The 14,473-nt window shown below is 38.2% G+C and overlaps 1 protein-coding gene across 1 annotated transcript in view; it reads left to right on the forward strand.

The window, feature by feature from the left end:
• DEPDC4 (DEP domain containing 4) overlaps positions 1 to 13,882 on the forward strand; it is a 14,995-nt gene extending 1,113 nt beyond the window's left edge. Inside the window, exons 2-9 of the mRNA XM_035900994.1 lie at positions 923 to 1,349; positions 1,876 to 2,027; positions 2,585 to 2,771; positions 5,126 to 5,349; positions 8,704 to 8,846; positions 9,068 to 9,193; positions 10,645 to 10,723; positions 13,153 to 13,882. Coding sequence (XP_035756887.1) covers positions 923 to 1,349; positions 1,876 to 2,027; positions 2,585 to 2,771; positions 5,126 to 5,349; positions 8,704 to 8,846; positions 9,068 to 9,193; positions 10,645 to 10,723; positions 13,153 to 13,370 — 1,556 coding nt within the window. The 3' untranslated portion in view covers positions 13,371 to 13,882. The remainder of the gene's footprint in view (positions 1 to 922; positions 1,350 to 1,875; positions 2,028 to 2,584; positions 2,772 to 5,125; positions 5,350 to 8,703; positions 8,847 to 9,067; positions 9,194 to 10,644; positions 10,724 to 13,152) is intronic.
• The last annotated feature ends 591 nt before the right edge of the window (positions 13,883 to 14,473 follow it).

Consider the following 14,473-nt stretch of genomic DNA (forward strand, 5'->3'; position numbering starts at 1 on the left):
TCTCCGTGTCTCGCGGGGGGGGGGAGCGGGCTCTGAGAGGCCGGCGCGTGCCCGCCCGTTGGCCGGGTGCCTCCGGCGGGCGGGAAGGAGCGAGGGCGGGGGTCCGCAGCTGTGGGGAGGAGAGAGGAGCTTCCCCTGCCGGTACCCCCAGGCGTCGTGGTTAAGGGGGTGCAGCTGCTTAGGGCTGGGCGTGGAGCTGCGCCTAAGCGTTTCGGGGCGAAAGGTTGAGGGGGCAAGCGGGTTTAATGTATTGCAAATGTTGGTTTGTCGTCTGCTGAGCTGGGAGTGATACGTGGAGGAGAAATGAGGGACTGGAGGAACATCACCCCTTGGTGAGGCTGAGAGAGCTGGGACTGCTCAGCCTGGAGAAGAAAAGGGTCAGGGGGTTCTCATCAATGTCTACACGTACCTGAAGGGGGAGAGCGTAAAGAGGACGGAGCCTGGCTCTTCTTAGTGGTGCCCAGAGAGGTTATGGATGCTCCACCTTTGGAGATACTCAAAAGCTGTCTGTGGACGTGGTCCTGGGCAACCGGCTTGGGGTGGCCGTGCTTGGGTGGGGGAGGTTGGACCAGATGGACCCCAGAGGTCCCTGCAAGCCTCAGCCATTCTGTGATTCTTTAATGAATTAATGAGTATGTGCACATACATACAGAATGTGTGGTAGTAACAAAAAAGCCTTCCTCTCCTGTTTTTAGTGTCTTTTTGTTCTCTTTTGTTGACTCTACCCTAGTGGGTGTGAGTCAATTTAAAAGGAGGACTGATGCATGAAGTATTATTTTTCCCTGTCTTTGTAAAATTAAGCTGATTTCTGGAGTATTTTTAAATATATATATATATAACTAATTTGACAATGTAAAAGTATTTTTTAAAATGTTAAATCTTTATAAACATCTGTAAAACTTTTCATGTAAATATTTTGCAGACTGTGATGGTCCTTTTCAAGCAACTCAGCTGTGGAATAGTATTATTCATGCTCTTCACAGTCAGGTGGAAATCAAAAGACGTAGACAACTTCTGAAAACATATAAAAACTGTTTCACTGGCTCAAATGCTGTTGATGTGGTGCTGAGCCATCTTATGCAAAGCATGTACCTAAGCTGCAATGATATTTCTCGGCTGAAGGGAGTCCGTGTATGCCAAGCGTTGATGGATCACAAGGTGTTTGAGCCAGTTGGAGCAAAGCTTTATTTATTCAAGAATGAAAAAGAAACGGAGTTTGAAGACACAAACACTAGTCTCTATAAATTTGTAAATAACAGTCTTACTCCTCCTCTTCCGAGAAAGAATAAAGACAGTGAGAACTTGTCTCCTGAGCATATCTGCAAGCAGAAGACAAAAAGACGTTCCAAGTGAGCCACTCTGAATTATTCTGATTTTTTTTTTTTTTTAAGTTAAGGTGTGTGAACTGTAGATGAAATTATGTCTGTCTAGCCCTGGTATTGGAGACTTGAAAACTACGTGCCAGTTCTGAGAAATGTCATGCCGAAATTGCAGATGTTACCTTGTATTTCTTGGTAATGTTAAACTACTTTGAACTGCCCCTTGATATTCAGAACAGAGTCTGGCACAGTAGTATAAGCCTACGAATCATTTTGTTTTGCAATCAATTGTGCTGAAATCTGAGAACTGGCATGAATGAGCTACTTGCTGGAAGCTGGTAAAAGAAATGGAACTAATAATCAGTATTTGGAATCAATATCCTTGCCCTTTCCACAAAGCAGATGTAGATGATTGTATCTGAGGTCTATCCTGCTCCTAGAAAACCAATGGAGCCCTAAAGTACTGATTTAACAGCAATTTAGGAAGTGACAGAAAGATAAATGTGTCCTGATTGTATTTGTTATAAATCTGGTTTTCTTTTTCCCCCCTAAGCAGAATGAAGTGTGAAACAACACTTTCAAACCCCTTAACATTAGAAGCAGCCGATAAAAAGAGGGTAGAGGATCTGCTTCGATCAATAAATGTTCATGCATCTTTACCTCCAAAGATCGTGGTTAATGAACCAACTCGTTTGCTTTCAAAAAGAGGTGAGGATTGAATTTTTCTTTTTGGAACTTGGTTGTTCTTCACTGTATCTGCTTGGAGTGAGTACCTCATTTCTGTTAAACAGTGCCCTTCAGTCTCCTAAATTTAACGTGTCACTAATGACAAAATAGCTAAATGAGTGCTAAATGGGTAAATGTTCATAGGAAGTAAACTGAAGGAAACAAAACAGGTTTAAGTTTTTGCAGAATGGTGCTATTCTATTTATTATTTATGCAAATACCACTTCAGAAGGAAATAGGTTTTAAGAATAAGTGGATCTGCATTATATGATTCCTTTGCTATTCACTTGTCTTTTTGTGTACATATTACTAATTAGAGTAGGTTATTCGTAATTCTAATATGGGGGGGAGATATGTTCTCTATAAAGCCGCCTTTATTAGCTTTCCTGTTTTGATCCCTTCTTCCCCAACACAGAAACTTCATGCTACACTGCTACCTTGTTTTCTTTGAATACTTAAAACATTCTTGAGTGAGTAAAAACAAAGTTTCACATAAGGCCTTATTTCTGAGGATATTTTTTGTTTATTTACGGTCTCAGTAATAGAAGATGTCTGGAAACAGCAAACTTTGCTACGACTGCTGCAGTTAATTGATGTTCCACTTTTAGAAGATATCTTGGTGTCTTCAGTGAAGACAAAACCAGACTGTTTTGGCAAAGAAGAAGACCTGATTATCTCAAACACTTTTCTGGACAGAGAGGTTACATGTAGCTTAAACTTGCCTGAGTAAGTTATACATCTATAAAATGGATTTGTTAGTAAATGCTTTTTTTACTCTTGATCAAACATTTGTATTAAGTGAACAAAATAGACATTGTTATGCTTGTATTCTTGCAGACCGGGGTGGCATTACTGTACTTTCCTTTGTTGACTTCTTTTCAGAAGTGGTAAGGGAATTCACAAAAAGTCTATGTTTAGGATTGGACATTTGAGGATTTTAAGTATACATTAAAACTTTTACCCTTAAATGTTGAAAACAGTCCTAGTTTCTAGACCAGACACTTCACTCTTAGGTCTATATAACAGGTATTAGAACTTGAAAAAACTTATTCTGAGGCTTTTTATTTCTTTGTCACTGTTGCTGGTGGTGGTGCTGTGAAGATGTAAAGTCAATAGGGCACCTATTGTTAGCAACAGAAAAGGAGAAGCTAAGCTGCAGCACTGGAGAATGCTTGTATCATGAGAATGTGAAAGTGGCTGTGTGTTGTCAGTACTCTTTTCCTTAGATGTTCTTTCTTTAGTAGTGTTTCTGTTGATTTCACTGATCTCTATCTTAGCATGTCTCTTTAATGAATATGTCATGTCTCCTCTCTAAATATGTTTCCTCATATGTGTGTGTCTCAGTAGTGCTTGTTTCTGTCAGATCAATACAATGTTTATCTGTTTGCAAGATCAGGGTCAGTCTGTGTACCTGAAGGAACTCTTTCTCACAGTTTTTATGTGTTCTTCCTTTAGGGAGAAAATACTAGTATTTTTACAAATGTTTAGAATTTTATGTAAGTTAAAACTCCTGGTTCCAAACTAGGCTTATTGCTGGATAGCATCTTAACTCCATGGGTTTTTCCTCCCAGAATGGCTTACTGAACACTGTTTCTTTTGAGCTTTATACTTCCATTGTACTTGATTCTTGGGTGAGTGGTGAGTTTATGTCTCTTAAAATATCTCACATGTGGTTCTTAATCTATATTATTCTGTGTTAAGTGTTTCTAACATTTTGGTCTTTGCTAATATATCAGATGAGTGTTAAGAAAATTAAATGCTTACTTCATTACTTTATTCTACAATTACTTAATTGGGGGGAGGGGGCAGCTAGAGTAGCATCTTTGTAGACAGTATATTATTTAGGTCTGGTGCTCATCATGCCTGAGAAATGGAAAATCCCGGGTATAAAAAATAGCAGCCTGTATTACAAGTAGTTGTAGGATTAATTGCCCCCGTATGAAGGTGGGGGAGTAAGCATACTTTATATCTAAAATTTTCTGTTTTCAGTTTTCAAGTAGTGTCATGTTATCATCGAAATAATCAAATACCTGCTTGCCATGAAGGCACTTAAAAACTGTAAGCAAGTCCTGCTTGCAGTGATTGCAGCGCTCATGGGGTCATAACTAAAGGGAGGTAGTGGTCCTGTTTCTACTTTACTGTATTACCCCATTTATGCATCCAAGAGTTATACAACCCTTGTTGGTTCTAACAGAAGTTCATGTTTATCTGGCCATCCCACAGCAAGTTCAAAATCTTTGTTTCTCCTCTCCATGATAAAAGTAAGGTTCTGTAGATCTTAAGTAATATTTGTATCTTCTCACAAGTTATTGATTCAGTTCAAATTATTTTCTATCCAGAGAGTCAGATAAAAGTAATTCTCCCTCTGCCTCCTCCCCCCGCCTCCGCCCCCCAAGTTCTATAGTTTAAGATTTCTTCTATACAAAATGATTTAGTTTGTGGCTTTTTCTTCTGAGACCTTCCAGCTTCTTTGAACAATGAGTTGTTCAAACCTGAATTTTAGGCTCTCCTTATATTGTCTCTCTGTAGTTAAGTCATGCAGGGAATATATGCTTAAGAAAACTCATGCCTTTATAGTAGGTCATATAATAAACTGCTTCCACAGTCTTCTGGGGTTTAAACTATTTATTTTTCTCTGTTTTCAAACTAATAGTCTTGTTTCTCTTCTATATAGAACCAGGCCCTTTCTTTTTCACCCTGGTCAGCTCTAGTGGGTTTTCATTGTGTGTGTTGGACTAACAGTGGGGTGGTGCTTGGTTTTAAATAGTAGCGAATCAAGCAAGTGTCTTGGAGTCAGTGATGGTCTGGCATGATTGCAGCTTGTTTTGATCTGGGCATACCTCAGGTATATTGTCTGTAGCATAGGAAAACCATGGAAGCTGCTTATTTTGAGCAGGTCCGTGAACTACTATAGTGAAATAAGTTACATAAACTGCTTAATAAGCAACAAGTTTAATGCTGTGGTTCGAATATGTGACTATACCTGCATGGTTATTTCTATCTAATTTTCTTTAATGGATTAAATAAGAATAGGCAGAGCACTTCAAAGTAAGCACTAAAACTAACTTTTCCTTCTACAGGCTTGACAAATGGCTCTATGCTGCAATTGAATGCTTGGAGTATTTCCCAGACCAATTCATAGTGATGGTTAGTCAGCAGTTACCTGAAAGCACTAAACCCAGCAGTCTGAATACATACAAGAAGATTCTTTTTGACATTATACTAAAGTATTATAGTCAAAAGAAGGACTCCCTTCTTGCCACTCAAGATCTTGATATTCATTCAGGAATTATAGAACTTATAGGTAAGAGCAACCTGGAACAAAAAATGCAATATAGCTGTATAAAGGATGTAACTTAGTGTTAATTGACTGAGTCGTAACACCATTTGCAATGCCGTTGCAGATACACTTTAACTTATAGGTTGGAGGGGAACGCTTGAGGTTGCTAGTCAGAACCTCTGCTTGAGGCAAGGACAAATTTCAAAGTTAGAGCAAGCTGCTTAGGGCCTGGTCCAGCTGAATTTTGAAAATCTGCAAGGAGAGAGATTCACCAACCTCTGTGGGTAGCCTGTTTCAATATGCAATTACTCTCATTGTGAAAATTTCTTACTGCTAGTCAGAATTTCCCTTATTGCTACTTGTGACTAACAACATAGAAGTAAAATTATTGCTATGAAGTTTTCTTGTTAACCAGAATAAGGTTTTGTAAGTTCCAGACTTAAGGCTTTTTTAGTAATAGAAGTTATTTAAAATGATAAAACGGGCTGTTGAGATTGTGATTCAGGCTGTGATCCCTCAAAAAAACCCCTCCCTACATATGCTCACAAGTAAAACAGAAGGGTTTAATTTAAATACAAGTTCAAGATTAATCCTACCCTAAATAGGCCCTGTTACTTCTTCAGTTCTGTAGGGTTTATGGAGTGTTATCAAAAGCTTCAGTTTTTAGACAACTAGAGCAAGCTTACTGGCATAGGAACACGGTTGGCCTGTGTAAAAATTGGAGCAGAGTGGTGGATCCTGTGGCCAAAACCTCATGAAAATACAAAAGGCAATATTTGTGTCAGTAATACTTTGCTAAGGAGAAAAAAAAAATTTATAATAGAAATTATGAAAGGGGAATTATTGCAAATTTACATATCCCATCCACAAAAAAAAAAGCTGATTTGAAATAACTGACTTAGTGTTGTGGTTTGACTGGGCAGGTTGCTAAACACCACACAGCTATTAGCTCACACCCCTGTCCCCAGTGGGATGGGAGAGAGAATCAGAAAAAAGTAAAACCTATAGACTGAGATAAAGACAGTTTAACAAAACAGCAGAGGAAAAGAATAATAATGATAAAAGAACATACAAACCAAGTGATGCACAATGCAGTTGCTCACCACCTGCTGACCAATGTCCAGCCTGTCCCCAGGCAACTCCCCCTGGTTTATATACTGAGCGTGGTGTCACATGGTATGGAATACCCCTTTGGCCAGTTGGGGTCAGCTGTCCTGGCTGTGCCCCCTCCCAGCTTCTCGTGCACCTGGCAGATCAGGGGAAGCTGAAAAGTCCTTGACTGGCATAAGCACTGCTTAGCAACAACTAACATCAGTGTGTTATCAACTTTATTCTCATCCTAAATCCAAAACACAGCACTATGCCAGCTACTAGGAAGAAAATTAACTTTATCCCAGCTGAAACCAGGACACTTAGCTAATGGTAACTTCTGCTAAATGTTCACTTAAATTCAAGATGTTATAGTTCATATGCACACTTTAAATAAAAAACTAATATAAACCCATATTATAGAATATTACTAAATTAGCGAATCAGAACAGCCAAATCTGTAGGCAAGGGAAAAGACAGTGTCGTAAGTCTGCTGAATTAGTCCAGTGCTTTAGTTGCCTGTAGGTCTTTTCTTATTAAGGGAGGTTGGACTAGATGACCTTTAAAGGTCCTTTCCAACCCAAACTATTCTGTGATTAAGTATCTGCTTGATCATGTATCTACATGACTTGCGAATGTCCAGGACTATTCTGCTTTCTTATTCTTGCTTTAATTTTGTCGTCTTTCCAACTTGAGTAAGACTATCTCACAGGCTGTTCCTAATGCTAGCTTTCTTTTTGATGAAGTGGTAGACAGAATTTTATCGTTAGGAAATGATTCTCTGAATACATCAGTCAGTGTTCTTACGTCCTCAGCTGTGTTCTAGTTCATACTAGGAGATTGTGCTTAACTACTTTACAACCATTTTTCCCTCTCAGTGCTATGGAATAGATTATGGTCATCAGTGCATAATAACTTGGATTCTAATAATAATTTTCAAGTAGAATCCAGTGCAGTTAATGTTACTTTGATAAAGTGCTGTTATTCTGACTCTAGTGTGAGAGGTCAAACTAGCTATGAACATCTACATATTTGAAACACTTTCAAAATTAATTTGAGAAGTACTGCAGTTAGTTAAAATGAGACTTCATTTTGTTATCAATGCATAGACGGTTATAACTGTATTTTCCTCAGTTGTTAAACAATTTGATGTAAGATGGCTGATAATACAGATCTGTTGCAAAGGCAAACATGTTGCTGCACTTGTTGCCTTATAAATAAACAGGTCTAGAGTACTTTACTTGCATTACAAATGAATGCAGTTGGTCAACCTAGTCCACTTGGTTTATTGAACCTTTTTACATTGGAACCTTTTTTCTCCTACAGTCTTTTAAAGTAACTCAGTAAAGCTTCAATCACAGATCAGAGAAACTCTTTTCTCTAAAAATGATTTAACTTCCTGTCTGCATATCTACACTTTTACCTGTCTTGATCATGTCCTTTGGCAATTCTCTTTCCTGCTTTTTTGTCTGCCCTTCTTTTGGAAAAGGGTCACTTACTTGCTCTTGTGTTCTTTTTAAACAAAGATGGCTTCAAATGGCTTGTGGTACACCCCAAAAGTCCTGGATTATTTCTTGTAAAATATAACCTCTGTCCCAGTAATAGGACAGAGGCCAGAAAATCGTACATAGGCTCTATTCCTGTATCTGCCCTCATCTTGCTCTTGCCTTAAGAAAGTTACTTGGCTTTTTGATAGTTCCTCACTTTCAAAGTGAAGAAAACTAAATTGTCATCTAAAGGGGGTTTTATAGGAGATTATTTCCACCTTACTACATTTCCTTGAAAAACTTATAACCTAATGGTTTTTAAAGGTGGGGGGGACAGACACGACAACACCAACCAACCAATAACAAAAAAACAAATCATTAAAAAAAGAAAAGGAAACAAAAAACCCCAAACAAACAAAAACTCAAAGCAATGAGAAAGTTAGAATTGTTCAGCCCATTAATTACTTTGAGATGAATCCTGGAATATAATACGAAGATGTGTAAACACACATAGTGCAAACATCACTTCAGTGTTTGCACATTGTACACAGAACATAGTAATGTCCTGTATATGTTGTCCAAGTACCTCTGTTCCCTGACTAGCTATGGGGCAAGAGTTTTAAGCTTATATTGATTAAATGCTGTATTGAGTCTTGTCAAAAGATTTTAGAAGTCACTGAGATAACCTGCTTTGTTTGGAGGCACTCCACCCAAAAATGGGATTAATACTGTAATTTAAATGTGTAATCTTGACTCTGAAAATTAACGGTTGCACTGGATACACTGTTTTACTCTATTGCAGAAAAAGGAAAAAGAGATCAAGCTCTAGAGGCGTCACAACTTTACTTAAAATTATTAGCACCAAATATTCGAGAAGAACTACACAGGCTCCTGACATTCATAGCCGTTGCATCCGAATCTGAGAGCTACAAATTACAAAAACAAGTATGTATCTGTTACATTTAGTGTGGGAAATAGTGCTTTCCTACCGTAAAGCTAACTGTTTTTTTCCAGAGTTAAAAGTATTCTGTTTACTGCCTTCCCACATGATTTGTTTGAAAACAAATATTAAGATGTTTTTCCCATTGATAGCATCCTCTTATACTTAGTCTTTGCTGATACATTGAAATTAAAACTAATGCCAAATCTGGGTGGTTCTTTTCTAGTTTGATAACAGATCCGTGATCATCAAGACTTGCACAAAGTTCATCTTGCAAAGTAAGACATTGTCAAAACCACAGGCAGAACTGCTGACTCAGTTTCTGATGGACAATCACTCCGAGCTCTTCAAGGTAGCATTTTCCTTACCTCGTTGGCTTCATCATTTTAAATGTTAAAGGCCATGAAGTGCCTTTTTATTGATGAGAGGTCTGAGGAGCAGAGTTTAATTTTCCATCTGTTACAATTTAATGGTACAGTCAAGGAGAGCCAGCAGCTATTTCAGACTATGGAGAACAGGTTTTTGAGAGCTTTACGTATAATACCCTCTCTTTATTTGCATCATTTGTGTTAAGAAAATATCTGAAGCGTTAAGAAATTTTTATAGAGGCCATTTGGCACCTTGTTTCTGATGGCTGCCTACTAAATTTTTAGGCTGCTTAGTGTCTTTCTGCTTTAGAAGTCAGCTGACATATTCTGAGTGATACATAAGATGGCATGCTCTGGTGCCCCAGTGTACATGTGCAGCTTTAACAGCACTTGAGTTCCTTTCAATATTTTGAAATGTTGACTTCTACATTAAAGAAAATAAATAGACCACAAAATGAAATAGTCTTTCTATTTAACTGGATCAGTTTATAAAAATATATCTATATATTTTATTATATTTATGTTCCATCATATTGTTACACACGTGAAAAGATGCAACCTTCCCAGACCCTATATTGACTTTCTGAATTCAACCACTGCATTAAAGTGGTAATGCTTCGCTGCTGTTTTCCTCAACTACAAAATTCCTCCTTAAAACACTGAACTAGATAGAGATGAACTAATCATCTCGGCCGTTGTAAGACAGCTGTGAAATGCTCTGCACATTTATTGTCCAGTTACAAATAAGCCTCACAGAAACATTGATTTGATTTCAGTAAAATATTATTTTTAGTTCTTATACAACATGTTCATTTCCACTTCTGACCTCAGCTAGAGACATGGGAGACTTTGTTTTTAAATTACCTCCAGTTTAGTTTGAAAGTATTAAGTGGTTACTGTGAGTTTTGTATGTGTTAATGTACAGCCAAAATCAAATACTTTTTTGTGGGTTTGTTTTGTGGTTTTTTTTTTTTTGTTATTAAGGGTTCTGACATGAGGGTTAGGACTTTGATCCATGGTTGGAGATGGAGCCAGATCTGACAAATTAAGTGCCCGCTGCTTCATAGCAGTGACAGCAGAGTGGATGGTGGCTCACTCTTTCACAACTGCAGTTGAGAGCCTTTTGTATTATATAAGCTGAAATCAGTTCAAGGCCTCTAGTACAGCTTTTTTTGCCATAATTCAGTGGAAAACATCATCTATAACATCTTGCCTCCTATTTCTTTGGCCAGAAATATCAGGAGTAAACATACATATATATGCTTTTCGGTGCACTTCTTGAGATATTTTGAATGTGTACCTAAATAAATGTAGGCCTAGATTCTTCTGCAGTTAATTATGTGGTTTTTAAATTGATCATCTGAAAGCTTTAGATTCTCAAAATACAGAAGCATTGGTTTTATAACTTTTTTTCTTTGTCGGATCATATTTTCAGACTCCTTTAACTCTTCTGGAACTAACTAGTAGGAGACTTGAGAGTTTGCTAGAAGGACAGGATCCAGATATCGATTCAGGTAAATGATGTGATACACATTTTTTAATAAAACTTTCTATACAAATTGATTTATTATCAGTTGACTATAATTTTGCATAGACTGTGTTCTTTTCCTTTATTAGAAGTGAAGCATTAAAGCGTCTGGTGGCTAATTCACCAAATAATTTAATTATCTGCTATAAACAAACCCCTCAGCTCTGAATGTTAGAGAGCAAGGATCCTATTAATATCTAGTTTGAAAGCGTAACAAATTTTTTTTACGAAATAATTACTTCTGGAGAAATTAATGCAAAATGTGCTTCCTGAAGTGACCTGCTTATAATTTGATTTGTGAATCTGATGTGATTTTATATTTAGAAACAGCATTCTTCTATTTCTGCCACAAGACACCTAAAAATTCTCATAGAGCTCAGTAGTTTGATGTCTTGATTGCAGACCTTGATTGTCTATTGTTTTGAAGATCTCTCTTCCTTTTCTGGGTAAGCACAAAGTTTATTAAGAGCTTAAGAGTTACAGAAGGGTAGTGTAGCCTAAAAGGAAGGCATGGGACACTTGGTCTGTATATGGGGTTAGTGTTTTCCAGTTGACTGCTTTTACAAGCTAACATTTAATCTGGCCTTGCTGACAAAAATATCTTTCAGCACTGTGATTAAAAGGGTTGGCTTAAATAATTTAATTTCTCGCTGACTCTTCAGCTTCTTCCTTTTGATGTCTGTGTTGCCAGTGCATTATGTGCTTAAATATTGAAGAGAAACCGTTAGGGACCTGAGTAATACTTTAAGTTATTGTGCTGTTTAATACTATATTGAATAGAGCAACTGTCTGAGAAGTAGTTTGGGTACAGAATCTTCTACCATCTGTGTTGGGTTCTGCAATGTGTCTGAATTGCTTCCAGTTCAATGTTCTGAGCATCACATATTGTGTAGCCAAAGAATACAGAGATGAGCAACAGAGGAAGGAGTTGCCTGTCTGCAGTATTCTTGGAGCATGTGTGATCTCCATCAGCACATTGAACAGACAACTGAAGTACAAACCCCATGCTTTATTCTCCCTACTGAGTTTTGGAGTTTCAATCTGTAAATGCATCTAGATTCCATCTACGTGTTGAAATAGCTAGTTTGATGAGATTGTAAGCTCTCCAGCGTGGCGTATTCTTGTTTTCCTATGTGCATCATATTCTGGTGTCATTTTCCCTTTTCTCGTGGAAGGAGATGGGAGGAAAATCCTGAGAGCCACTGAGCATTGTTAGTTGGTGAACTTCTGAGGTTCAGGTGGGAGCAAGAGGGAAGGCTTGAGGACCTTGACAAGAAAAGGAGTCTGTCTATTGCAGGAAGGTAGTCATTAGGTCTGCTGGAAATCAACATTCCTAAAAACACTGAGGGAACTCTAGGGTTGGTTTTAGTCTGGTAAACCACTTGAAACCACTGGACTAAAAGGTCCACCCTGAAGTTTTAAGAGTTAGTCTTTTTGCTAGAAGTTGTTAAGCTTTCCCTTTTGAAAGAACTATGTTTTCTTGATCTGCCTCTACTAAACCACAAAAAGTATTTCATATTTGGTGTTTGATAGACTCATGGCAAAAGAAGGGAAGGATGGGTCCACATGAAAATTCTGGCAGCTCAGGTTATTACCACTCTCTGTGTGAAGCCTTAAGAAGATGGTGTTTGTACGGAAGGAACAGTAAGAATTTTTTTTCCCCTCTAGGCAATTGACATTTGTTCAACCAGCTTGCTGACCAATGTGTGAAGTAGCTGAATGCCAGTCTTCCCTCAGGCCAGAACTGGTCTGTCCAATGATGGGGCTTGAAACCTTGCAGGGCAGTACTCTACCACTTAGGTTCACAACATTTTTTTATAGCTAAATAATACTTAAGTTGTGTATCTCTTGGGCTCAGTTTCCTTGCTCTGCCCTCACCCTGGACTGCTGTGTGTTCCATCACCTCTGCTTCTGGTGCCCAAACCATGCTGAGCTGTCTAGTCGCCTCGAAGTTCCTGAATTGTATTCCTGAATTCAGAGGTGTGGTTCAGAGGAAACCGTTTCTCCAAAGTATTTATTCACTTGCATTATGTATTGGGCTTTGCTACAGATCTGATTCACTCACAGGCAATCACTGGATCATGACAAGCACAAGACACCATTCTTGTCAGGCAGCCTTCTCCATTATGGCTTCTGTTTGCAAGAACTGTATTGGCTCTTTGCCTTGCAGGCCTGCTTGCAATACAAAATCATCTGTGATACTGCAATTGTGACACTTCTTGATTTTTATTTCTGCAATTAATGTTTAGATGTTCATCCATGCTCAGTGGAGGGCTTATGTTTCACCTTGTTTGTAGAGAATTGCAATCACATCTGAACTGGAATATCAATATACCTATGTTTCTGATCATATTTTTTAATCAGGCTTTTATATGATGCATTAAACTTAATCTGAACCTCTGATTTCTTACAAAGGCTTCACCTTCTGTCAGCGTGTGACAACTAAAGAATATGAAGATCAAAAACAACAAACAAATCAGTATCTTCTCACATTGGTTCAAGAGATGGACAACGACCCCACTATTCCCTTGAAGCAGAAGAAGAAATTAATTAAAGAATTCCGAAAATACCATTCTCTCATCTATTGTAGTTGTTGTAAAACTACATGTGTATTTTGTACTCTGAATGGTTAGACATCAATACAGCCTTTTTTTCCCCCTCTGTAAAAGGGGGATTGTGTTTGAAAATTGATTGTGATACAAACTATTTTTTTCTTATGTCATCTTCAGTTAGAGGGAACTACAACTATCAAAATTACTATGCTGCTAAAAAGTATTCATTCTACTTAATGACTCTTTTAAACAAAATCTACTTAATTACTTTTACGTTAGTAACAATGGCACACTGCTTGTGCTGCTTTGAGTTCAGGGTTTGGCACTTTTCTCCTTCTGTCCCACAACCCCATGGCTTTCTGGCTGAGCCAACTCTACATTCAGACCCATGCTTGGGTTGATAACCAGTTAGGTTTTTAATCTTCTCTATCTGTAGTTCATAATCTAACTGTAATCTAATTTTAAACTGTAGATTATGATTCCTATGAGTATTGTAAAAGTGTACGAAGTGTGTCAGAAATGTTAGGAGCCAGGTCAGTGGGCTTTGAAGCTGTGGCAGGCAGGATGTGTTAGGCAGGGGAGCTGTGTGTGCTTGCAGGCAGTAGTTACCGCCCGTTACTCCCTCCCCACTCTGGCAGACTGAGCTGCTGCTGATCTGGCAGTTCTGCAAAAGCAAGTAAAAAATTACAATTTGAAAAAGAATCTAGGAATAATAGTCGTCTTTTAGATCTCTTGATGTACTCAAGCAGTTTATTTTAACATGAGGATACTTTGATAGTGTCCGGTTATTTGTCATAAATATTTGAAAGTATTTATGGATTCATAGGGCAAAGCTAGAAAGCACGTTGGCCTGTCTTGACACATTGATGGCTAACTGTACATTGACACGGACATGTTGATTCAAATTGTTAAATAAATATGCAATATAATGTTATAGGGGTTAAATTACTACCTCCATCCTCACGACAGACATTTGATCATGTATTGGACATAGGAACATAGAAGTGAGATTGGAAAGGACCTTGGGTCTAGTCCCACCACCCAGCTCAAAGTGGAGTCAATTACTGCAGGCTGCTTAGGGCCCTTTCCAGTTGAATTAAGAATATCTCCAAGGACGGAGATGCCACAACCTGTTGGGTGAGTCTGGTCCAGAGTTTGATCAGCCTCACAGTATTTAAAAACAA

Source organism: Egretta garzetta, unplaced genomic scaffold (genome assembly GCF_000687185.1).
Source record: "Egretta garzetta isolate BGI_Z169 unplaced genomic scaffold, ASM68718v1 scaffold38, whole genome shotgun sequence".
Classification (NCBI taxonomy): Eukaryota; Metazoa; Chordata; class Aves; order Pelecaniformes; family Ardeidae; genus Egretta; species Egretta garzetta.